Source organism: Ictidomys tridecemlineatus, chromosome 2 (genome assembly GCF_052094955.1).
Source record: "Ictidomys tridecemlineatus isolate mIctTri1 chromosome 2, mIctTri1.hap1, whole genome shotgun sequence".
In the NCBI taxonomy this organism is placed as follows: domain Eukaryota; kingdom Metazoa; phylum Chordata; class Mammalia; order Rodentia; family Sciuridae; genus Ictidomys; species Ictidomys tridecemlineatus.
The window spans coordinates 192,598,661-192,626,298 of NC_135478.1; the positions used below are offsets into that span (position 1 = coordinate 192,598,661).

Consider the following 27,638-nt stretch of genomic DNA (forward strand, 5'->3'; position numbering starts at 1 on the left):
CAAAAACTAAATTCCATACCCAAATATTCTAAAAACCACTGATCAAGGAAACAGAAATTTATCAGAAAAAAAGAGACTTGTCAATTTGCTAATAATTAATTTCTCTCTCCCTCCCTCCTTCTCTCCCTTTCTTTCTCCCTCCTTATTCTACCAAGGTATTTTGTGGCACATTTCAACTAACTTCAGATTATGTAACTTGATGCAAGAATTTTAAAATAATTATTATAACACAAACTCTAAACTGGGTTTGGTGGGCACAATCTAATCCTGGCTGAGGTAGGAAGATGGCAAGTTAAAGGCCATCCTGGGCAATTTAGTGAGACTGTCTCAAAAAAAAAACAAAACAAAAAACAAATAAAAAGGACTGGGATATAATTCAGTGGTTGCCTGGCCTGTGCAAGGTCCTGAGTTCTTGGGTTCAAATCCCAGTACCACCAAAAAAATACAAAAAGAAAGGAAAAAGAGCCACGAACTCCCAAGTTGACAAAAGGTGTTTTAGTAAATGATGATTAAAACAAAACTTTAAAACAAGTTTCATGTCAGTTTAAAATAAAAATCTGGGGGTTCAAAAACATAATCTTATTTGTGATTAGGTAATTTCTTTAAAAGTACATGTTTTTTTTTAAAAAAAGCAAACGCTTGAGTAGAGAGGCAGGGAGGTGTGGGATGTGAGATGTGAATTGTGGGCATTGGGACAAAAAGAAATGCTCAAATAATTTTATATGAAATAAGACACGGAATGGGCAAAGGGATAAGAAAACTACTGTTTCCAAAGAATGTTGAACATCTCAGTTTGTCTTGGGTCACAAGTTAGGGGCAATAAGAAGTAAGACATGAACTTAGATAATGCAAAGTTCTTAATGTTGGAGTAAGGACTTGGGCTTTATTTTCCGTAAATAAGGGATCCACAGCAACAGAGATTTCAAGTAGGAGATTCCAGAGATATTACAGAGGTAGAACAGATAAAATTTGATAACTGATTGAAAGCTAAGTGAAAGAAAGAAATAGAAGTGAAAGATGAGGCTGAAATGGAGTTCAATAAGGACTATAAAGATTATAAAGAACTTAAAAATGGACTTTCAGTATCTCCACTCATTTGTTTATGTAAAGGGGATTTCAAAAGCATAACCAAGATATTTGACTGATACAAATTTTATTTTTCATGCTAAAATTTTTTATAAATTTCATTTTGTCATACACAATTACAAGAGTGACAGTTACAACTGAATTAAAAAAATAGGATTTGGGGGCATTTCTATTCATTTGCTATTATCAATAAGCATGGTTTATTACATGAATAGCAGTAATAGTTATAATTACAGAATTACTCGATTAGTAAATTTAATAAATATGCTATGATGGAGGTCACTACATAATATAAACAAAGTATAAATGCCAGATATATTTCACAATGAGAATTGAGGGTTAAACTCTAATAATACCATCATTGCAATACCTGACCAAGTGGGTCATGTGAACGAGCAAGCATTCCAAATCATTGTCCAAAATCTTTTTTAGTTCAGTTCTAGAAGAAAATGTAACATAAAATACAAAGACATGGCTTGCTGTTATCTTACATCTAAAACCAGCCATTATATAATGAAATTTTGGATCTTTTGCAACTTGGTATTTGTTCCACCTCACACAACAATTAGAAGATAAATAGCACTTTTAGTACTTAGAATCACCCAACCATAGCTGATACAATATCTCCCAGACTTCTAGTTTCTAAAATTCTGGGGGAAGTGGGACACTTTGAACTGTAATAGTCTACATGGTAGTAATATTACCTTTGCGCCATTGGCCCAATACTAATTCTTTTTTTTAGTATACAAAATATGCTGAAAACATTTCTCTTAAACACATTTCAATTAATGTAATTAAATAGAAGGCAACAACTTCCTTCTAAAACAGTTAGATTTAGCTATGAAAAACTTGCCAAATATTAGGTAAATTAACTCATGAAATATATTTAGGGTTAAATACAGAGCTTACTATGTTCTTCAATTTAGAATCTATGCTAAACATGTGTAAAAAGAACTATAGACATAATTGTACGAGCAGTTCAAAAAATGGAAACTACCATTTTTATCCCTATAGTGACTTTATTTCAGTTGATTTTATCCAAATTAAGGATAAATTTCAAAAAGCTACTGTGAAATTTGTTTTCTTAACAAGCATAAAAATACACAAATGTTCATTCTAATCAGAGGTTTCAGATGACAACTGAAAGTTTTTACTTTGATATAAGTACATCTGGAACACAGGAGTTAAATTTTGATCCAGGCACATCACAAACATATGTTGTTTTAATGTGACAATAACAATTTTAAAGAAATATTTAACAGTCTTTTTATCCCACCATTTTGAGCACATATTTTTTTCTTAAAAATAAAATGGTTTACAATAAACATCTCATTTAAAATCGGATTTTACAAAAAAGTGAGAGAAATAAAACTAATTACTTTTAGATGCATTTGAGCCAAGTAGTTGCTGCTTCTAGTTACTGTGAGCTAGAAAGCATTACATGGTGACATTATGGTAAGTGACCTTTTGGTTATAATCTAGTAACTTGATGTTCAATGCATATTGCTTATCAAAGAAGATTGGTATATATTGGAAAATTAAGAAACTTACATCATTTATAAAGTACCTAACTGAAGCGATTTTCTTAAATAAGAAAAATTATTATATAAAGAACTGTTTTTTTCTAACTACTTTGAAAAACAAAGAAAATGGGGGAGAGTTAGATACATGGCCTTCAATGAAATATCCATAATTATATTGCAATAATAAGGCTAAGAACCACAAAAGATTCATTAGGCCAAAGTTTCAAGTCTCCTAATATGTTACTTAAATTATGCTTGACAGTTACTTCCTACCTATTTTTATATTGCACTGTCATTTCCAAACTATACACCAGAGGATCTGAGGTGAGTTATATTTTGTTTTTGTGAAATTTTTTAGAGAAAATAATGACCTCATTAGCTTAAGCAAACAAAAACCTACACATAAATAAAACTACAGTCATTTAAATGTTATATACTACAGTAAAGATGGTCATTTAACAATTTTAAGAATTTTATCTGGTATCTAATATTTTCATACTGTTCTTATTTCAAATGTCAAATGCAATAATCACCATTATTTATACATAATTTACTGATACCATGTCAGTTTTGTCTTTATTGGAATGATCAAGGAGCATTAAATCTTAATGAAAAAATTAAGCTGTAGGAAATTCTCTTAATATCCTCATTTAAAATATTTCAGGGAAGAACTTAAAACCACCATAATCTTATTTCATCAGTACTATTTTGATTGTCACTATTAACCAAGTGAACTTTTCTCTTAATTTTTCATCCCACTAACCTGAGTAAGTAGAGCTTTCCAATGAACATTTTAAACGATAGGGCATAGAGGTGAGACACAGAATAACCAGGTATAGCCCCAATTAAATTATGTACTAAATATGTGATCTCATAGTAAGTCCCTCAATATGTCCATGCTGCTCTTGCTTCTAAGTGAGGATCCTATCATCTTCCTTTGGAATATGATCTAAGAAAAACTGCAAAAGAGGGCTAAAAGTAGCAAATGTGTAATATACATAATATTGACACATAAAGGCTTTATTACAGTGTTGGATTTTGTGAGAATGACCTAACTATTAAATTGTAACTTAAGTTATTCCTGAAAACATTAGAAAAATGTTGTAATATCATTACCATGTCCCTGGGTAAGGTTTGAGAGCAATTATAAAAATATATTAATACCTATCCTATTCTAGTGTGTAAGAAACCACACTGGACACTGACCTAAGAAAAATTAAAAGTTTCATTCATTATTTCCAGATTGATGTTTTTTATGGCTATATTTTTACCTCTCCTGTAATTTTACATAGTCATAGTGATTTTATTTTTGTCTTCTACTGGTCTTTTTGCTTTTTAAAAATTTTAGGGTTTTTTTTTTCCTGATTCAATCTCCACTGAAACTTGATACAACAAAGAGTTTTCATTTTAAGTAGCAAAGAAAAGACATTAAAATTTAAATCGTACAAAATGTTCTTCCATTTTCTTGCTTCTTCAGGGGATACTATGCGTGTACTCTAAGAAGGATAAGTCATAAACCATCTGAAAAATCTGTTTAATTTACACTCTTTAATCTTCCAAAGTTAAAACATGTAGGGCAGAAAAATCAGAACTGATTATCATATGAGGAATATCTAAAGAATGACTCTGAAGAAATGAATGGTGACACTGATGTAAAGGGAACACAAAAGCAGGGTGGAACAAACAGAAGTAATAAAAATTCTGCAAAACTTTTTTTTTTTCCACATGGAGGGCCAAGGAATACTATATCTCTAGTTTAGTAGCTAAATGTGAAGCTGGTCAGGGATGGAGAAACAGATTTAGAAACCCTCCTACAGATACTGGCAATTTTTGAAGTCACAGGATTAGAATGTTTGATGCAAAAGGTGGCCTAGGTCATTCATAGAAATAAATTATGTCAAAATGAGAGAATGTGGAAAAGTAAAAGAAGAATAATTTTAAAACATACAAACAGAATCAATATCGAGAAGTTTGTGGGTTCTAGGAAAATTGGAGAAAACACAGCAGAAGAAAAATGAAAGTAAAGACTGGGTTTGACTAGAAAGTCTGAATAAATTTAAACGGGCGATCTGGGATTAAAGTAAGAATGGCCCAGTTAACAATGGAATAAAAAAAGAATAAGTGGTAGAAAGAAAGAAGGAAAAGAAAGAAAGAATGAATGAAAGAAAAGAGAAAAGAAAAGAAATATTCTACCCACTTAAAATGTCTACTCAAGAAAACTTGGAGTAAATGATCTGATAGCTAAGGGGAGACCTGAGTGTGTTTAAAGGTCAGAATTAAACAATTAAAGTTTATATTTTATACTTGAAAGAACAGGCTGTTTCAAACCTGCTAGGCACTTGGGGATGGGGAAGGGAAACCTGATTTCTGTCACTAGGGAACAGAAAAAAAATCAACCTCTACCCATTTACATTTTTTGGCATCATACTCAGCTCTATGCTTAGTGGTATGTATTTAAAAGTTCCTTAGAACCTGGAAAGTTAAAAGGCAAAAAACCAAATGGAAAATGGTACTGGAAATATAAAACAGCAAAATGAACATACCAATAATTTATACGTGAACATAATTTTAAATAAAACTAAAACCAAAAGCATCTAACTTTAGAAATGGAATTGCTAGAAGGCATCATATCCATGTGATGTGCAAAATGATTAGATTTTTAAAACCATAATATAGGTTTTATTTTTATATAGCCATGGCTATTTAATGGCAGAATTTCTTGAATAATTTCTATCAAAGAAATAATTTCCATGTCTACAACATTCATAAAATTGGCAACTGTAAAAAGTGTCTGCAACATTTTTTTTTAGTATGGAAAGCAACATAAAAAAAGTGAAGCATCAAAATAGTTTATTTCAAATCTGTTTTATGCCAGATCTAACATATAATTGGTATCTATTCACACTGTATAGGTTTCTGAATTTCATTTCCTATTTTATTTATTTTTATGATCAACTTGCTTAAATTTTGAATCTGTACCACTTCATTTGATGTTTATTAAACCTGATAAAAAGCCATGCATAGTTTATTTACAATATTGTACATTAAAGGACTATGTTTAAAGATCACAGGAAAATTTCACAAAACTATAACTAATAAGGGAAGACACATGAAACACTTCAGAAGTTTTTAATAATTTTAGGTGCAGAATTTTGTAAAGATTATTTTGGTTGGTAAGTATTAGGCAATCACTAGTTTGAAATAAGACAAAATCATGCAAATGAGTAGAATTTCAACAAATTAAAAGCTAAAAATATTTAGCTAAAAGCCAAAATACTGTGTAGTTGAAATACCATGTAGTAATGGGAATTTATAAAATATGAAAAAATGAGTATTTTTAAAAGTTTTCCATGAATAATAGGCTTTCAGTACTTTTCTATAAAAACATTCAGAACATAAGTTTCTCAAATTATATTTATCACCAATGTCATATTGTCAGTAAAGGTATGAATTGGAGCTATGACTTTTAAATAATTATTAAGTATAGTATAGAAGTCTCAGTTTTTCCCTTTGTGTTAGGGGAAAAGAAACCGAATCAGTAAATTCATATTCAAGTAACAGATCCTGGTACAAATATATCATTAACACAGAATGGAGAGATGCAATAATTTTAAGTCCACATACTTTTAACCAAACTCTTAAAGTAGAAGTGTAAACTTTAGGTTTGTTCAACTTAAGATCTCCTATTAGGAAATACCTCCTTATTGAGAGTTTGGAAAATATTTGAGTATACTGTCTTCTCTAGTTTCACTTCCTTCAGTTTTTACTGTTGTGGCTGAAGAACATTTAGATATTCAGATTGCCCCAGCTGGTAAGTGGTGTTCCTTCCACAGTCGACATATTGGTACCTCTCCTGGGATATCTGTTCAGAGTGGCCAAAGTATGTTGTTGTCACGGTAACTCTAAAAATAAAATAAACACAGAGAAATGTTCAATAGTTACATGAAAAGGTTTTCTACAGTAAGACTATTTTACACATAAATATCTTTTCCAGGGAGACATTATTTGATTAATGATAATGTTATAAACATGATCCTCTTAGAGAATATGTCCCCCATGGACACACAAAAAGAGCTATCTGAGCAAGCTGTATGCAAATAAATACATATAATGAATATTTTAAAAATAGTTATCTTTAAGTTTAATAATATATAGTTCCCTCATCATAAGAAACATGTTAATCAAATATCAATTAATAGCCAAAATAGCAAACTTATAGCCAACAATATTTATTGGCTTAGAACATCCATTTTCTAAAGTAATAACATACTTCTCCTTGTTGCTGTTTGAGATCATTTATCAAGGTACCAAGGAATTGGATGTTGAGCTTCATTCTCCCTGTTCCAAACCCTGCCATTTTTCTGAGCTCCTTTTTTGGCGGGAGGGCAGGGAGTACTAGAGATTGAACTCAGGGGCACTTGACCACCCCAGCCCTATTTTGCATTTTATTTAGAGACAGGTCTCACTGAGTGTTTAGTGCCTCGCTTTTGCTGAAGCTAGCTTTGAACTTGCAGTCCTCCTGCCTCAGCCTCCTAAACCACTGGGATTACAGGCATGTGCCACTGCACCCAGCTGAGCTCTTATAATACAGATTCACTATTCGGTAGCCATGTGATTCTTCATTATTTCTCAGAACAACCATATCCTAGTTTGTTAAGTGTGCTAATATTTAATTATATATCATTTTTGTAAAGACTTAAAACTCTGTTGAGATGGCATTTGTAAAGATGTTGTTTATAATATAAGCTAATGGTATAAATCTAAAATTTTTATAAAAAATCTTTTTCAAGAAAATACTTATACTTACTGCATCATGAGTACTATGTTATGCACTTTGATGGATATAAGTGTGCAGAAATCACTGTTAAAGAAATTAAAAAGCGAATACATATATTAGTACATTACAAATTTAAAATTTTTCTGTGTTAAAGCTAGCAGAGATATTATTAAGAATACTATTTAAGAAGTATATTTTGATTGACATTTTCTATGTTCTAAATAATGATTTGTATATTCATGACTTTTTATTCTAAATATATTTATGCATTCATCACTGAATTTATACAGTTGTTTTAATGTGTGCTACAATTACTTTTACATTTTGCTTACCTTTTAACATTTTAGTAACCAGTTTGCTAGTTACCCAGAAATTATATATCAAAAGATGATAAAATTTATAATTAATTATTTTTATTTAAGAAAACTTATTAATCATTTATACCCAATTTAAAAGCTTTAGAACTTCAAATCAATATTTTTAATCTTACTTACTAACACATTAATATGACACTATGTTTTTTATAACATAATGACTAAAAGTATAAAGTGACATATATGATCCCCTAATATGATGCTAAAAAATAAAAAAAATAAATTTCATCTATATAGGTATATATACATAAATGTTATTTATGTTCAGACAGGAAGATGAAAAAAAATGACATGAGAGGCCAGAAGAAATATTGCAAAATGTCATGTTAACAGATAAGGGTATAGAAATTTTAAAAGAAAAAGTATATATAGATTTAATAATAAATTATAAAAATCAAAACTTACTACATATAACTCATTTCTTCTGCTATAATAGTAGGTACTGTATAATCAATCTGAAAGGCAAAATAAATAAAAGGGTAAAGAATCAACAGAGAATTGGATCCAAATATAAAAACTTCAAATATATGTCAAAAGTTCAATGAATTAGAAATCTTCCTTCTGAAGAACTTGATTCTAAGATTTTTATCTTATCCATGTAACACATTACAAAATCAAGTTTTTGAAGAAATCTGCAGCCCCCCTTCCCACATAATATGATAGACAAGGCTGAGACTGGTGTAACTCATTCCAAGTATTTCATAAGTGAGGCTTACTTGTTTCATATCAAGTGGACCAATATTGGTTATGTTGTTTAAGCGTGCCTTTCCGATAACTGTTTTTGAAAACTGTACTTGAGCAGTGATGTTTTCAACTTCAACAGAATAATAGTTATTATTCGTTATATTTAATGTGTTCTGCAAAAGAAAGGAGGCAGAAATTGTACATTTACTTGAAAAAACAAATATGCATTCAAAATTAACAAGGTAAATAACTTCAGCTGTGGCTATGCTTCATTTATCGAAAGGGAGAATAGTATCACCAAAAAATGTCAAAGAACATTAAATGAACTGATTATTTGGCTGTATGCATGAGTATTTATGCCTATAATAAAAATTTTTAAAAAACAGCCTCAGGAAACATGTAGAATGTGGAACAATGAATGCAAGAAAATGTATTTGTGGTCTTAGAAAAATTCAACAAAAATAATTTAAAAATTTCACCCACATTTTTACTAACTTTCATACATGTTTCTACCAACTATATTAGTATTTCTGTATTAAATATAAGATGGCCTCTTAGAATGTTAAACAGTATTGAAATAAACTTCTTTGTTTAAAGGAAATTGGTATGTTAACTTCACATGCTAATGGGCATTTATACCAGCTCACCATGAAGACATAGGTTAGATTCAAGCATGGTTGTAGACAAATGTGGTTGCATTATTCCTGTACTTATATGACAGCTGGGGTTAGTTTCCTCATTTCTAATTCACAATGATAATCTCAAATTACTTTAGGAATTAGCCAATGAAAATAAAAAAAATATTAAGCTAAGAAATAACAGATAATAAGTAAGACATTCAAACCAGGAATAGGAAAAGATCCCATAAACAAAATCAACAGACATGAAACAATAAATATAGAAGAAATATTTATAAGGCAAATAGCAATAGTTATCATATATTATATACAAGAAGCCCTTAAAATTTGGATGGAAAAAAATACAAAGGTCAAATTGAAAATAAAAAACAAAAATGTCACACAAGGAGATGCATAAACATATCAAAAAGGACAAATCTAAAATTTTCAAATTCATTTATAGTCAGGAAAAAGTTGATTTAAGTAAAAACAGAATATTACTTTATATTCATCAGGCTAGTAAAATTTGTAGAAAGTGATGAAGTCTATTCCTATTAGGGATATGGTCAAAGATTTCTTTTTACATTACCGGTAAATATTAAATGTGAAGTGTTACAGCTTTTTTGATAAATAATCTAGCAATAAACAAAATTTATGTAAATCTTATGTAGCCATCACAATGAATGGATTAAATCTAAATCAGATCAGAAGTTATTTCCACAATGTATTAACAAGTGAGAAAACCAAGGTGTATAAAAATATGGGAAAATATTATGTTTTAAAACAATTTTAATATAAACATGTAAATCTGTATGTATATTAATATCAATCTGGAGAAAGAAATGAAAGCTATAATATGGGATAAGTGGACAGAAATCAGTCTTAGTAAAAAAAGAGTTAAAAAAGGATGTACTAGAGATTAGCAACCAATGATCATATTTATATTTTCATTAAATTATTATATTTATAATCATAATGGAAATTTTTTAAGATTCCATAACATGGCAGATATAAGTTTTGTTATTTATTAAGTTGTTAGTATTCATGTCAATTTCACTTCTAGACAATAGGAAAGGAGTAGTTAATTTGAAGTCAATGGATCTCCTGAAGCAGACTAAGAAATGGGATTGAAGAAAACGTTAGAACCCTCTCTATATGCAAAATAATGTTGGTTTATGTGTTTTTTTGTTACAAGTGTCCATAATTGTCATTAGAATACTAAAAGGAAAAATGATGCAAAACAAGTTGAAAACAAAAATACTAGGAGACTTAGAAAAAGATATATGAAGTGTTAGAAAACACAACGATAAACGTTGAAAAAAAACAACAATAAAATAATAGGATGAATGAAAATTTAGTACTACAGGAAAGATTTTTTTCAATCTTTTTTTTTTCTTTCTTTCTTTTTTTTTTTTTTTTGCAGTCTCTGGTGATAGAACTCTAGGGTACTCTGCTTCTGAGCTACACCCCCAACTCTTTATTTTCAGACAGAGTCTTGATATGTTGCTGAGGCTGTCTATGAACTTGAGATCCTTCTGTCTCAGCCTCCCAAGTTGTTGGAATTGCAGACCTATGCAACAGTGCTTGGCTACAGAGCAGTTTTTTTGTGCTGAAAGCAGTAAGGATTGATTTAATTTCTAAGTCAAATGGGTGAACAATCATCAGCTTTAAAATAAAAATAAAAATCAGAGGTCTTAAACTTTCTATGATCTTGAATTGACAAATTTACTTTCAGTAGTTTATTCTAAAGAAACAACCTGAAATAGAAACAAAGTTTAAGCACAAAGATGTTTTCTGGATAAATATTCGTAATAATAAAATTCACACAAAGGACTACATGTGACAATTTAATATGGAAAAATGTGGTGTGTTCTCAGTTAAAATGTGCATGTGTATGCATATGTGTATGTGTCCTTTATATATAAATATATAAGAGAATGACAACAACTGTTAATATAATGAATATGTAATATGTGATGTATGTATGCACTGTCAGAAAATATACAGATATGTCATAGTTAACTATGTTACAGTAGGAGTAAAAATCTTTATATGTCATAGGAATTTTCAATGTCTAATAATAACAATTACATAGTTTCATACGCATAAAGACAGTAAGTGTGACTATGATATTATGACATTTTTTTTTAATTTTTACCCACTCTTCCTGGCATAGCCCTTGTTATTTCCTAAATGCTAGAATCACATGGTTAAAGTATTTGTCCTTTTATCCTTGCTCCCTGAAGCAGCTGTGAAAAAGCTTCACAGCAATAAAGGTGAAAGAGTCTTTTGTTTCAATGCCAGGACACATCAGGCCTCAGAAGGCACAATCTCTTTCTTGACCTTCCCTTGCCCACCTTTCACGGGCTCCTTCTTTTCCCCATGGCAGAATGTAGAAAGTGGAATTTTCTTTCCTAATGTTAGTCACAGAAACTAAAATCATTCTCTTCCCCTGCCTCTATGTCTTGGAGATGGCCATTAGGAAATTCTCTAATTCACCTTGTCAGAGAGATCACAAGACCCTAACTTCAGAAGGGGTCTGCACCATCCCTGGGATAAAGGGGTGCTGCTCAGAGAGGCCAAGAAGAATTTGAACACACAGGTCTTGTTGGGTTTCCTCATTAAGTTCATATCCATTTTGTCCAATCAAAACTGTCCATCTTCAATCATGCATATGTAATGAATTCTCCATAAGAGACCAAAAGAATAGGGCTCAAGGCATTACAGATATAAGAACACATGGAAGCTTACAGGAAGATGAAATGAACTCATCCTGTACAAAGGGTGGTGCACTCCTACTCACCAAAGTCAGAGTCCTGCTCACTGGAACCTCCAAGACTCCTATATATCTCTTTATCTGGCTGGTTAGTTACATGCTTTAAAATATCCTCTATAGTCAACCAGTGATTATACGTTTATTGTTTCCCCAAGTTCTATGGGCTGCTCTAGCTATTAAATCTGACCCAAGCAGAGGGTTGTGGGAACCCCAAATTAACAGCAATTGACATATGAAGTGGGGAGCAGCCTGGTGGGACTAAACCTTCAACCAGTGACATCTGATGCTACCTCCAGGTGGAGTCTGTATCCTCCGGTATCCTTTGCAGCACTGTTACAGTTTGTATGTGAGGTATCCTCATAAAACTCATATGTGAGAGGATTCAGAGGGGAAATGATTAGGTTTTGAGAGCCTCAATCTAATCAGCAAATTAATCCCTGACAGTATTGACCAAGTGGTAACTGGAGGCATGTGGGGTGTGGCTGGAGGAGGTGGGCACTGGGGGTGACTTTGGATATATATTTCTGTCTGATGAGTGGAGTCTTTTTCTCTGCTTCCTATTCATCATGTAAGCTACTTCTCTCTGCCACACTCTTCATCCATGATGTCCTGCCTCACCTTACACCCCAAGGAATGGAGCCAGCCTCTCATGGACTGATACCTCTGAAACCATAAGCCCCTAAATAAACCTTTCCTCATCTACATTTGTTCTGCCCAGGTTTTTTAGTCACAGCAGTAAAAACGTTGGTTAAAACAAGCACTGACTGCCTACTTGGTGCTGGGGAGAAGCCCCAAATATCATAGGATCATAGAAGTAATCTATATTGTTTATGTATAGTAAGAGAAACTGCTTTTTTTCTATATCCTCATTAACTAAAGGAAGAAAAAAGTAGTATATATATCATTACTTACATTTCTATTTATTTTTTAAAAGGCAATATAATTCTGCTTTTCAAAATATTGTTATGGAACCTACTGGCCTCTTATCTTAGTGCCTGCTAGTGAAGCCTAATTTCATCTAAATAGTGCTCTTCTTATTAAATGTTCAATTTTTCTTAATTGAATTATGAGGCAGTATCCCTAAATGTGTGAATTCCTACATGATTATTTAAACTAAAATATTATGTTCTTATTCAAATACACTGAAATTTTTTTAAAGTCACTTTATTATTATTTATTATTATTTATTTGCAGTATTTAATACCAGAGCAGACTTTTGAGACAGGCCAAAAAAATCTGGGTACTTTTTTAAACAGTGTACAAAAAGAAAAATATCTTCCTTGTACAAAAGGGCTATTAAAATGGGAAAATGATAAACAATAATTTCCCACCCATATATAATTCTTTATAATTTAATTAGCCTTGTTATGTTTTATTCACATACATATTTTCCCAAAGATATAGTTTGTTTTTAAGCCCTCAGATTATCAACTTTTGATATTAAGCAATGAGGATAAATGGATCCATAGGAGTTCTTTTTTTTTTCTTCCCTGTAGTTAGGGAGCAATACCATTTTAACACGCTATTCCCCTTTACTCTCTATCCCTCCAAAACTTTCTCCTCCCAAGTACTACAACAGTCATTTGCCACAACATTAACTACTTGTTTCTACAAGGAAAATCAACCAATTCCACTGTCACAACCAAGCAGATTACTGCCACACTGACACACCTTGGGCCTGAAGATATAAATGACTATGAAATACATGACTAATATATACATTCCTTTCTAATGACAGGGATAGCAATCTATGATCTTTTTATTTCAGTTATTTATTTTAAGATAATTATTTTACACTGAAGCATTATAGTTATACATAATAATGAGATCAAGTTATATGCATGTACAAATATGGCATAAGGAATCCTGGCTCCTTTTAAACAAATATTAATGTGTAAAAAACAGATGACCCAATCTGATTTCTTTATTTTGGGAATGGGAGGCTAAAAGTTTCTTTTGAAAGTACTGTACTGGGAAACACAGAGGACATTTTCACATATACCAACATATGACAGAGAAATCAAAGAGCTATATGTATCTGTACTTTAAACACAATAAATATATGATCTACTATTTCCCAAAATGCAAGGGAGTGGAAACAGTACATTTATTACATCTACTGAATCAACTATGTTAATACTTTGCTTGGATCTATTTGGAATCAAATGTTGAAAAGTAAATTATTTTTAAGACTTTTTTTTTCTTTGTCATAAATTGTTCAGTTTATTGTACCCTCCGAAAGAAATCTCCAAATGTCAAATAATTCTGTATACACAGAATTGCCAGTATTAGGCATTTTCAGCAGAATCAGACATGATAGAGAAGGGTCAATATAGCACAGACAAACAAAAAGTAAATCAGCCTGTGTCACATTTAACAAATATTATCTCAATACTAAAGGTGCTGCTTAACAAGATAAAAAATGAAGTAAAATATTTTTAATACAAATTTGTACTTACTGTGATATTTAAATATATTGTTCGCTTTTGAACATCATAACTGACATATGCTGATTTTACGCCAATATATTTCACGTCGATAGAGCGAGGGAAAAGGAAAAACACAGCCAATCCAGAAAGGAGCAGACAGACAAACACAGATGCCATCACATACAGCTTTCTGAAAAGCAAAGGGGAATATTTAAATGTATGAGAATCAAAAATTATATAACATAATGTTTGGAAAGAGATTTTCAACTTGAATTTTTCTTCCATATACCACACTGGGCAAGAAAACATGTATACTTCTACCATATTCTCATACCCTAAAACTATTGGGGTGAATTGCTCTGAGTAAAATGTTCTCCTTAGAAGATGAATTTACCCTTTTGGAGAATGGTATTTCAGGCTTACAATAGACCATTTACTAAAGTGATTCCCTAACATGCTTCATATTAGAATCAAGCTTAGGAGCTTTATAGAAATAGAGATTTCAAGATTTCCTTCTCACTACACTGAAGCAGAGTTTTCACATAGGAGTTTCACAATCTTAAGATCCCTAAAGTCACAGCTCATCAGATCGGCCTATGAAGTTCTTAAAAATAAATATATAACGATTTGTCCCATTAATCTCACTGAATATGATCAGTCTTCTGAGTTTCCTCATGCCAAAATATTTATAAACTCAGTTTAAAAAATATTGCTTACACTAGTCTAATTGGCTTTAAAGATGTTGTTACACTGTTTTTTGAAATGAATTAAAAAGATAATATTAAGCAATATAAGACAAGGGCAAGGGAAAAAACAGCCCCTACCCCCACCCCCCGCAAAAAAAAAAAAAAGGCTAAAGCACCTGCCTTTGCTATCCTCCTAATGCCCTAGAAATGGCTCTTCTTATTTTCTTTCCAATCTCCACATAAGAAAATTTCCTTTTTTTCTTCAAGGTTATCCTCTTAACTAGAGATCCAAATTTCCTGATTTTTTCAATATAGAGTCCTCTGCTAAAAGTCCCTTGTTATTCATCTTAAGTCACTTATTTCATCTTCTTTATATTCTAGTCATAACAAAAAAATTCATTTTATCTTTTCTTCCAGTTTCTCCTCCCCAAAAATGTTCTATGCCTTGATGAAGTTAATATTTGTATACCTCAAAAGAGCCTCCTGAAGATGTATTCTTTTTTTTTCAGTATTTTAAGTTGCTTACAGTAAAAAAAAAAAAAAGCGCAAAATGGTTTATTAAAAAAAACAAGTAAATAAAAATTTGCCACTTACTGTTAAATCCATGCTAATATACTGAGCAAACAAACCAATTATCACTCGTTTGTTTTGGACTTTCTCAGTCTGAGTAGGGCAGTGATCACTATTGGATTACTAATAAGTACTTTGAATACATGTTTATAGTACCTATAATACACCCAAATACCTAAAAGAAATATAAAAAGAGTTTAAAATCAACATGATAAAAAAAATCTGAAACTCAATGGATTTTCTATACAATATTGTTTTATTTTTAATTACTTGTGGGCAGATGAGTTCACCAGAATCAATTTAGTGCTTAGGGCCTATAAGTAAGCCGTAGTTGTGAACATATGAACCAGTGTTCTAAATTACTTTGCATATTCAGTTTAAACCATAGCAAATATTGAACCTGATGGGACAATAAAATAACATTCCATGCAATGTTTCATTCCAAATTGAGAATGTGGCTATTTCATGACAATGTATATAGATCTTTATTATAAAATTAATCAGTACTATTTTTCCTTATGATCCTAGAGAAAGCAAGAAAATCCTGGTAGTTACATAGTGCTAATGAAGTTGTGTGGTATATGTGGCATCAAGTTAGAATTTAATTACCTCCATTCCCTACCTGCACTATTTAAAGTAATTTACTCTTTTACTTTAAAATCTATAGGTTTTGAGGATTAAATAATATAGCTAAAGTATATAGCCAGAATAATAAATAAATAATTCCATAATGACCTCAAACATAACTTCAACTCATATGCAAATAAAGACCCAAAGTTGTTTCTAAAATAATATTATTTTAATACAAGTTGAGAAACAACTTTCTGGCCTTTCTGGTGTGAGCTCTGCAGATTATTTTCTCTGCTTCTACAGAGTGGTCTTCTCCAGGTTCAGGGACTTTGTGACATACTACACTGATGAAAACTGAGCAGCAAGTTAAGAGCAGTCTCTGCAGCTTTCCACCCTCTGCTGCTCTGCCCTGCTTGCTCCAGTGATCTTGCTTCCAGGACTCACATAGCACCAGCTTCTTGCACCAGGAAGACTGCTACACTCTGCCTGGGTTCCTTTTCTTGTGCTGCAGTCTGGAACCTCTTTCCAGACAATTAGTACAATTATAGGGCTTAGCACATTTGTTTTCTTTTATCTAGGGATGACTGTCCTGTGCTGTCTGATGTCAAGTGTAAAAGTATTATTTCATGTATTTATCCAGTTTCTTAGTTATTTCAGGTAGGAGGATAAATCTAGTCTGTTATTCCATCTTCTTCAGAAGTGGAAAGCCAATTTATTTGATTGTATCTTTTTGCTTTTATGCTGAAAATCTTGTTCCTTAATGGCATTTACATATTTACTTATTTGCTTTATGTACAATAATTTCAAAATTATATCAATAGTACTCCTAACAATGCAACTATTGAATACATTCAAAATACAATAATTTCACTGTGCCCTGCCCGGCTGCCTATAAACCCAGTGGCTCAGAAGGCTGAGGCAGGAGGATCACCAGTTCAAAGACAGCCTCAGCAATGGTGAGGCGCTAAGCAACTCAGTGGGACCCTGTCTCTAAATAAAATATGAAATAGGGCTGGGGATGTGGCCCAGTGGTTCAGTGCCCCTGAATTCAATCCTGGGTACTCCCTCTTCCCAAGAAATACAATGATTTCAAGTTATGTGTTTTAACTTTAATGTACAATATGTAGATACACATATATACTATATATATGCAAATAATAGATAACTATAAATATGTATGCATACATGTAATATACATATGTACATAATTCCAAAGGTCAAACAACACCCACTCACACACACACACACACACACACACACACACAGATTTTATTTGCTTACCTGCTCATTCTTCAAAGTGAATAGGTAAACCAATTTTATCATTTTTCATTTATCAATGCATGTTTTTTTTTTTCCAAGAAAACAGTTTATTAAAGACAATGTTCAGCTGGGTTGTAGCTCCTGCCTGCAATGCCAACTACTTGGCCCAGGTCAGAGGATGTCCAGTACAGGGAGCCACCTTCCCAAGCAGATTTCAACAATGGCTAAGCCTCTGGCAGTTCCCCACACCCCCAGTCTCCCCTGGGGGCCCTTTGGAAAGGGGGAATCAAAGGCACAGGGAACCCACACAACACTGAAAAGTCTGTAAATCTCTGAATTCCCTCTGTAGCTGAGGGAGGGTTAGGTTTGGACATTTCCCCAATTGGAACATGAATGTCAAACCCACTGGCCACTAGAAATTAGGCATATTGAAAATAGGCTAGAGTTAGGGGTACCCAGTAATAATGCTTCTAGGGGAAACCACATTCCCATTTCACCCCTGCATGTCCTCTTTAGTGGGCTTCCTAGTAGCTTAATAGGGTCCATGAGACCAGGGTTCTCTACCCCCACTGGCAACTCAATATGCTAGTCTTATCTTCATGTGAACAATTAGCTGAGGCCAGGGTGGGCAGTGCTCAAGCCTGTAATCCCCAGAGGACTGAAGCAATAGTAGGCGAGCCTAGACAATTTAGCCAGACTGTCTCCAAGGGCTGGGATGTGGTTCAGTGATTAAGACCACTGGATTCAATTGCAGGAACCAAAGAAGGAAGAATTAGCTTACTCTGGGGGCATGAAGACTTACTGAGGGCTGGACATTGGTGCAGAAGTCACAGACATCCAGAAATGTGGCTGTGCAAGTCAAAAGGCACACTGGCTCCCTGAGGCCTCCTCAGACAGCAAATGTATATGTGTTATCAAATAAAAATTTGTTCTGGATTTTACACAGTTCTCCCTTTTTTCCATTCTAATACTGTGTAAATGTAGCATAATTTACTAGTTCTCTATTATTGGCTACTTTTGTTGTTTCTATTACACTTGGCATATTGAATAATTTGTGCAAATGCCATATACTATATTTGACAACTATCCATAGAATAAATTTTTCCAGGAGCCCAAGAGTAAATGCATAAGTAATTTTGCTAGATAATGCCAAATTCCCATTCACTAGAAGGGATGAGTATATGTGTTTTCCCTTAGTGTTGCCAACAAAATATGTTGACAAAATTTTGTACTTTTGCCAATCTGATACAAATAGTGTCTCAGTGTAGTTTTAATTTGCATTTCTTTTATGAATAAGATTGAACATTTTTTTTTAATTTAAAGGTCATCTGCATTTCTTTTTTTGTGAAATAGCTGTTCATAGCTTCTGTTCTTTTTTCTTTTGGTAACTGGCCCTTTTCTCAAATTTTAAAACTCTGTGGATGATTTGCAGACATTACTTCCTAGTTTGCCATTTGTGTTTTAACTTTAATTAACATTTTGTTTTCAACTTGTAAAAGTTTATCTACACTGTTTAAAATTTATTTATCTTTCTTTCATCACTTCTGGACTCTAAATCATAGTTGGAAAAATATTCCCACTCTCAGGTTATAAATGCTTTAACCCAAATTGTTTACATCCTCATATGTCACATAAATTTTATAATAAATGGTCAGATTGACTGTTGGTAAAATTCTTGGTTCATTTTATTTCCATAATTACTAAATGTGCTATGCTTCAGCTTATTTATTCAAAACACTGTCATCAAGAAGTAATGTGTCAATTTGGTTGTACTCTTAATGAATTAATTGATCATTTTGCCTGAATGTTAAAAGAGATTTTTGCCCTTTTTTTTAATCTTTAAAATCTAAAAACTTTATTAATCTGAATTATTTTTAGGATGGTGGCATGTCTTTTTAATATGTAGGGTCATGTCTTCTTTTGCTTTGGAATGTTTTCCTGAATTAAATCTTTAGTTATTTGTTCAGTTGTATTTCTTTGATTTTCTTCTTTTTAGGAGCTCTAATGACATGCATGTTCAATATTCTTTATATTCTATGTAATTTTTTTCTCAAATCTTTCTCATTAATTTGTCTATATGCTTTCATTTACCCCTGTTTATTCTCAATTTCCCTTACTTCACTATTTAGAATATCTTTTTGCACTTTTGTTCTTCTAGTTTTTTGGGGGGAAACATATCTTTCTAATTGTTTTAAAGGGTCTATATGGTTCACATTCTCCTACTGTTTAGTTATCACATTTATGAGCTTTTTAATTTCTGACTTAGACAGTTCTGTCACTTAGCTGCTATATTTTCCTTAATTTTTATAGTACTATTTATATTAAGTTCTCATCTTTTTCACAAGCTTTTACTACCTGTTAGCAATTTGGGGGGTTCCATCCATGTTGTTCAAATTTAAATAAGAAAATTTTTTGTAGTTGTAAAAAAATGTTTCATGTAGGGAGATGGAGATAGGACAGGGTTCTAGGTTCACTGCTCAAGGGTTCATCTCCATTAAACAGATGGCTTCCATGCATATTCACCTCCATAGATCTATGATTCACTCCCTAGTATTTGAAATCTTTCTCTTATTCTTAGTTCCTGCCCAGCATTAAGTGGATCCCAACCCCAACATGTGTGTGTGTGTGTGTGTGTGTGTGTGTGTATGTTTTTTTTTCCTCCCTTTTCCTTAGAATGTATATCTTTCCTTTCATAAGAGTTTCTGTTGAGGTCATCTAAGGTTTTGGAGGACTGAGGATGGTCTAGTACCTTATGATTTTCTCAAGACCTCTATGGCATTTTTGAACTCTCTCCAAATTAGAGCATGTACAGTGTTCTCATTTTAACAAGTTATTTTTGAAAGTATTCTGAGTCGGGTTCTTTTCTTTGGGGGCAAGTATCAAGTATTTACTCTGTACATCAGGATTCTTAGGAACTCCCTTTCATTTCCTTTTACAACTGCCACATAGCTACTAAGCATGTTTGGTTCCTTGTCATCACCATAGTTTGAATACCAATTTTTATTTGTAGTTGATAGGAACACCTTATTACCCATTTTTAGATAAAAAGGATGTGTATGTGTTTCCTACTATTATTCTAAATCTGATTTAATAAGAGACTTGAGAATATGGAGATACCATGCTTCTTTTCAGACCTTGCCCAGATAGGAATCCTTTTGTATTCAATGACATGAAGCATATGATGGAATAACTTTACAAGTAATAACATCTTTCCTCTTAGCAGTCTTAGAGTAATTACTTATACATAAATTGAAAATAAAAAGATAAAAAAAACAGAAAGTATTGACATTTTCTCATAAGCACTTACGTTCTTCTTGGCCTTAATCTCTGATCACTATATGGAATCAATGCCACCAACTGGTTTTCTTGCCCTTAAAGTAAAAGCAGATTTAGAGATTTATTAACATGATTAAATAAAAATAGTGATACTCCATTATAATCTGATTTGGAAAGACCAGAATACCATTTGGCTCTCATCTCATTTCTTAGTCAACAGTTGTCCAAATTTTCAAAAAAGTATACAGCGAAAGTGTACCATGCTTTTTCACGTTAGATATTTAGCTAATAAAAATATATAATAATGAAGGCTCTGTTACTCTTTTATCCACTGAAAAAAATCTAAAAAGTCCTAGCTTTCAAATGATCAGAATTTACCAGGCCTTCCCTCAACTCCACTGTTTCCCATTAAGACTGATTTGGTGACATAGTATAGTGATAAAGCCACATCAGTATTTATGGTAGTGTAATTCACAATAGCCAAGTTATGAAACCAGCCTAGGTGCCCTCCAATAGATGAATGGATTAAGAAAATGTGATTTTATATATATATATATATATATATATATATATATATATATATATATATATATATATATATAGTTTCATTCTTCTTTATGGCTAAGAAAATCTCTACTGTATATGTAGGTGTGTGTATATATATGTAGGTGTGTGTGTATATATATATATATATATATATATACACATACAGTAGATATTTTCTTAGCCATAAAGAAGAATGAAATTATGGCATTTATCAATGGATGGAAATGGAGAACATCAAACTAAGTGAAATAAGCCAGACTCAGAAGTCAAGGGTTGAATGTTATCTCTCTCACATGCAGAATCTAGAACAAAGCAAGGGGGAAAAATAGGAGAGATCAGATACCATAAGTATAGAAGGAAAACCAGTGGAAGACAGAGACTGCAGAGAAAGGAGGAGAGTTGAGAAAAAGAAAAAGTGGAATGAATTTGACAAAATTATACTATGTGCAAGTATAAATATGCCACAGCAAATGCCACCTTTATGTATATTTATAAAGCAACAATTAAACATAAATACATAACTAAATAGAAGCAAGACCAGTAGAGTACAGGAAGAGTAAAGGGAAGAGGAAGCAACAGGGACTAAAATGGAACAAATTAAATTTCATACATGTATATTTATGTCAAAATGAACCCAATGACTGAAAATCATATATTAGGGAAATATAGTCACAGACTTGAGAATAAAAAGAAAAGAAATGAGAGCAATATAGTATGATTCTTAGTATCATTAAGGACCACTTGAAATTATTAATGAGACCAGTGACCTCATAAAGCTTGAGACTTAGAATATATCCATTTTCATTTTCAAGTGGAATAGTACAAGAACCTCTAAAGCAAAAGAGGTTTCAGGAAAGAGAGATAGCAACATGTTTTTCTGCTGTCATTCAGATAACCAAGTCAGAGTCTTTGTGTGTGTGTGTGTGTGTGTGTGTGTGTGTGTGTGTGTGTGTAAACTTTTATTAATTAATACTGTATTTCCCTAATTCACACCCTCAATACAACTTTTTTAAAGCACAATTTCATAATTTCAACTTTAGTCAAATCTTTAATATTTTCTCTCTCATCGTTATTCTTGATTCATGATATGTAAATAGAACAGAATTTTCACAAGCCTCTATTACCATATTGATAAGAATTCTGAGATGCCCTAAATTAAGTCACAGGCCAGAGAATGAAGAGAAAAAAAATAAGAGAAGTTCACATTAATTCACAGAATCAAGCTAAATCAACAACAAAAACCTTTCTACATTCCTTTCCTTATGGTGAAGATTATCTATCAAGGCCACATTTCATTCTGCTTTAGGAACTATCCAACCATAAAGTAGTAAAAAATTCTCTTTTTAGATTATCATCCTATCCCAAGATTTTGCCTGCTTTATGTTTTCCTGACCTCAAATCTACAGCTAATATAGATTCAACATAAATAATTTTATGTCTCTTCTCCCAAAATTTTATTATAAAACACCTTGGCCCTATGGTCCAATATACTTTTTTTTTTTTTTTGACTGCTATATATCCATGCTGCTGGTGGCTTGGGGAATTTGTCCCAGAACAGGTCCTTTTACCGTTGGGAGAATCTATAACTGTTGAATAAATCCTTTATTTCAGAGACCTCTCGCCTTAAAATTTTGATTTAGCAATATCTACCCACTACTTGTTTTGTAAGTCCAAACACAACTTTCTCTTTTATTACTAAGAATAAGCTTCCTATATTCTCCTATAAAAATAGCCTCTACACTTGTGCACTAGATTCTCATCACTTTTATTTATTTAGGAACACTGTTCCAATACTTCTCTCATCTCTTGCATTGCCAGTATTTTCTCTATGGGTCACTTTCATCTGCATACAAACATCCACTATTCATCTATCTTTAAAAAACAATTCAACTCCTAACTTCATAACCTTCTCCAGTTATTACTTCTCTATTCTGCTTTTCTATAGAGCAAAACTTCTCAAAAATAAACAAACAAATTTTCTCTCCACATAACTTTTCCTATATGCTCTTGATTCCACTCTACACATATTACATATGCTTTTACAAACTGCTCTTTTAAAGCTCTCCAGGGGCCTCCATATCAGTAATCCAATGGTCAGTTCTCAGTCCTCATATAACTTGATGACTTGATAACATTAACAGTTGACCACTCTTTCCTCCTTGGTCCACTTTGTTCACTTATCTTTCAGGACACCACAGACACAGGAACTTCCTCCTCCCACTATAGATGCTCTTTCCTGGTGTACCTTGACAAATTCTTTCTCATGTCACTGATCTCAAAATGCTGCAATGTCCCAGGTTTCATTGCTAGGATCCTTTCTTTTTTCTATCCACACTGATGAAGGCTCGTTCTTGCACTTGAATTCTAGATCCTTGTAAAAACTGCTTATTAAAAGTAATTACTTTGATGTCAAATAGGCATCTGCAAGCACATATGTCCAAAACTGATCACCTAATCCGTGTTCTGACAAATATACACAACTCTTCTTTTCTCTGCTATAATAAACTGCTACTCCATTCTCTCTGTTGCTCAGATGAAAAAATTTAGAGCCATGCTTGATGACTTTCCAAACTACAGCTGAGCTGCCAAAATTGGTCACATCTCAAAAACATAACTAGATTGCTCAAACAGCATCCCCCCATCTCTTGTGCATTAATTTCTTCACATACAAATTCTTTTATTCTCAACTAGCTATTATTCCCACAAAGATAAAACCATTGTATTCACTGGCCAATGCAAATGTAAACTATTTCACCTCTAACTCAAGACATTTCTCAGACACTATGGTATAACTTCTACTGTTAATCTGTCTTTCTTTCAGTGTCTCTCCAAGGTCACATGTCTACTTACCACACAGAGAACAAAAACAGCCCAAAGTGACTTTATTATTTTTAATTATTCCACAGCAACTAAAATAGTCTACAATGAGCACATTTCCCTCTGACTTTGCCTATGGTACACCACAAACTGAATTTTTTCCTCTACTTCACTCAACTTCATATACCTTGAAATTCCCTTTAGGAAATAGCTAACTAGGACATGGGCAACTTACTACTATTCTTTAGTAGTAAGTAATGAAATTACAAATGTTGGATCACCAAATTACTTAAATTGTTTCCAATAAGCCGATGTTTCAAGGCAATTACAATATGACCTCTAAAGATGGCAAACAGCACTATAAACTTTTCAGTGAAATGACAATGCATACTGCTATAATAGAAAGCAGGAAAGAAAAACTACTGGACAAGTGAAATCATTTTCATGAGTGTTTTAGGAACCTTCATATATATATTTTTTTCACTGTGTCCTTTTGACTGGAAAACTGATAAGCAGTTTTAACTTTAATTTTGAAGCTTTTAAAATTGAGTTGCTTAGACCCAGAGGTTCTATAATATTCAAGCAAATGCCTAAAATCATTCTTTAAAGGAAAAATCATATAACAACACATACCCCTAGGAATTCTTCCTGTTCCTTGACAAGTGGGACAAGTGACACTATCTCTTCCTGTAAATTCCACATATGGAAACTGAGAGACATCTCCATTTCTTCCATCTTCATTATGGACTTCATTATTAACCAGTCCATTTCTCATGTTTTCAGTCGATGTGATTCCATCATAAGAATCTTCTTTACTTGTATGCAAAGGCAAATGAGAAAGAGACTTTCCCATGTCTAATGAAAAAGAAAAATCTTACAGTAAACCTCAGGGGGAAAAAAGTACACTTAAACTCTATGAGATATTTATGCTAATCTAATTACTTCAGAAGAAACTTGAAGAGAAAGTTCAAACTACTTTTCATATTAGAATTAAACCCAATCAAAATAATGTCTGAAACAAGGAAAACATTTACTAGAGTCCAAAAGAGTTCTTCATGCTACTGGGGAAAGAACACAGGATCTTGGGCAAGCTAGGCAAGCACTCTACTACTTAGCCATATTCCCCAGCCCTCAGAAATGTAGAAAAAAAAAAAGTCTACCCTATTGGAAAGCCTTAGGGGAAATGACTCAGAGGACAAGCCAAGTGGCTTTTGGTCCTGGCCTGTTTTTCTTCTTAAATAAAGCAAAGACACATCCTACCTTTTCTTAGAACAAAGCAAAGACACATTCTACCTTCAAACCAGTTGGCACTAAAGGCCAAAGCTGCTTTAGAGAAATGAAACTAGTTATTATAGGTATCACTAGGTAATTTCAAAGTAGTACTTTTTACTCATTTAAAATTCACACTACTGAGAAATCTTTGCTTCCATTGTTAAATTTCTTATTGAGAATACTCAAAAAAAAAAAATTCCAAATCATAGATATTCTTCTTTTGTTCAACACTTGGCTGTTAATATCATAAATTTAAAATTCTAAAATACTAAATATAAATTACCAATACAAGGAGCAAAATTGAGAACATTAACTTCAAAATTTTAGGATAACAGTATCAAAATAACATGGAAAAAATAAAATATGAATTCAAAAGCCAAATAAAAATAAATAATTATTAGGACCTCTCCAAAAAACGTCTGCAGTAACATTGCAGTAAGCTTATACAATTTCAAGGCTAAAAAGAATTTTGAAAGTCACCTAATACAACCTGATGATATTTTGAGAAAAAAAAATAAAAGGGGAAAGCAAACTTAAAAAATAACACAATTCCACTCTGACTAAATTTGATCAGGTACAGATTATTATAGACATTCATACATATATTTCTTTTAAAAATTCTCATTTATTTGAATAAGGAAAACTTATTAATTCAAATTACCCCACAGTATGAAAAAAAATTTGCTTTCTAAAATTGGTATACCACATATTTGTTGAAATTACTCATAATGCAAGGAGCAGGATGAAGAAATCATACAAGTTGAATACAAGCTTAAAATTGTAGAAAATGGAATAAAAATATTTTTTCATTATTAAAAAATATGTACACACTGTCCACATAAATTCCAAAACATAAATGACTCATGCTTCCTTAAAAACAACAAAAAAAGTATTAATCTGGCTCACTGACATTAAGTGAGGGCCAAACCGCACTTGCCAGCCACAGGTGGTTCAGGGGTGAATGCTAATCATCACTGTCCTCACCCACTGTGACCTTGGAGTCTTGGAACTACCAGAACTGGGATCAGCCTCAAAAACAAGCTTTCAGGTGCACCCTTTCTGGGTTGTCAACACACCACGGGTGGAAGGTGCACCCTATTGGAAAGCCTTAGGGGAAATGACTCAGAGGACAAGCCAAGTGGCTTTTGGTCCTGGCCTGTTTTCTATTCTAATGTAACCACCACCTTGATTGATTCTTCTTTAGGCAGGTGTTTGGACAATCGCCCAGACTTTGCCAGGTATTAAGAATCCCTGCCTTGCCTACTACATTTTCTTCACAACATTGACAAATTTAACCACTTTATTCTTGGAGATCTATTGGCTTCGTAAGGAATGCTAGACCCCTTTCTCCCTTCCTCCTGCTCAATATTTTTTATCGCAGTCTCTTGCTGAAAAAACCAACATGGTTCTCAGGTTCTGTTTCGAGAGAGGGGGGAAAAGATGAATACAACACTCCAATTTAAATAGATCGTGATCTTTCTGTGCATAAACTGGTTATAGTTCCAAAAGGGCACGAAAACGAAGAAAATCAGCACCTTTCAAAAAGCTCCATACACAAAACCCAGGACATAGGCTACTCTGTAAAGGTTAAACGTAAGATCCAGGCAAGTGTGCAAGAAAAGAAAACCGTTTCAAGAACAGAAAAAAAACAAGGGCCACCTGGCCGTTCGAGGTGTGGGGGCCTGGACTCCTTTGTCCGCCAGGAGTGGACAAAGCCGGGAGCTCCCTGGCAGGAGGCTGAGTGCGGGGTAAAAGGAGGTGACAACACCTTCATCACTAGCCCAGCGCGGCGCCGCGACATCCGGCGGCCCTGCTTCCCCGCAGCCTCCCCTCCTCCACCTGCTTGACAGGCCCGGCTCTTGGCGAGGCGCGCAGCTGGGCCCCGCAAAGGAAGGGGGCCTGGGCGCTGCACGTCCGGGGTCGCTCACCGGCACGCGGGGCGCTGCGCAGTTCCGGGCTGCTCCGGGCCGGATAGGCCCGAGGACAGGGTCACGGAGTCCGCAGTCCCAGTTGCTAGAGGGGTGGGAGCGAAGGGCCTAGAGCGTCCGGCAGCCGCCAAGATGGGCGGGGGAGGGGCGGACAGCGAAGGCCTCAGCTGAGCCGGGAGCTGCGGCAACCTGCTCCTGCGCCTGCGCAGAGCGCGTCCGGAGGGGCGGGGGTGCTCCGGGTACGCGCTTGACCGTGGCGTCCTTTCCCAGCCAACCTGGAGCTCGGAAGCGCGCTCCCGTGAGTATGGGCTTGCAGACTTTGGTGCCGCTGGGAACCTAGACTTCATGAAGTTTGTCCGCTCTGTTTTTGTGTGACTTAAGAATAAGTCGCTCTTGGTTTACCCGCTCTCAGACCATTTCCTTTTGCAAAGGGGAAAAAATATCCAC

General features: G+C 33.4%; 1 protein-coding gene and 1 long non-coding RNA gene across 5 annotated transcripts in view; one reads left to right on the forward strand and one right to left on the reverse strand.

Annotated features, from left to right (window-relative positions):
* Positions 1–1,136: 1,136 nt before the first annotated feature.
* Tmem106b (transmembrane protein 106B) lies at positions 1,137–27,333 on the reverse strand. The gene is made up of 8 exons (XM_005339937.4): positions 27,192–27,333; positions 24,625–24,846; positions 20,660–20,723; positions 14,297–14,456; positions 8,477–8,617; positions 8,166–8,215; positions 7,417–7,470; positions 1,137–6,511 (listed from the first exon to the last, which is right to left on the reverse strand). Exons 2-8 carry the CDS (start codon positions 24,842–24,844, stop codon positions 6,373–6,375), a joined length of 828 nt encoding a protein of 275 aa, XP_005339994.1. The 5' UTR covers positions 24,845–24,846; positions 27,192–27,333; the 3' UTR covers positions 1,137–6,372.
* Positions 27,325–27,638, forward strand: part of LOC144375430 (uncharacterized) — a 216,962-nt gene continuing 216,648 nt past the window's right edge. For all 4 annotated transcript variants that reach the window (XR_013435272.1, XR_013435273.1, XR_013435275.1 and 1 more), the window contains exon 1: positions 27,325–27,489. This is a non-coding gene — a long non-coding RNA (uncharacterized LOC144375430). The remainder of the gene's footprint in view (positions 27,490–27,638) is intronic.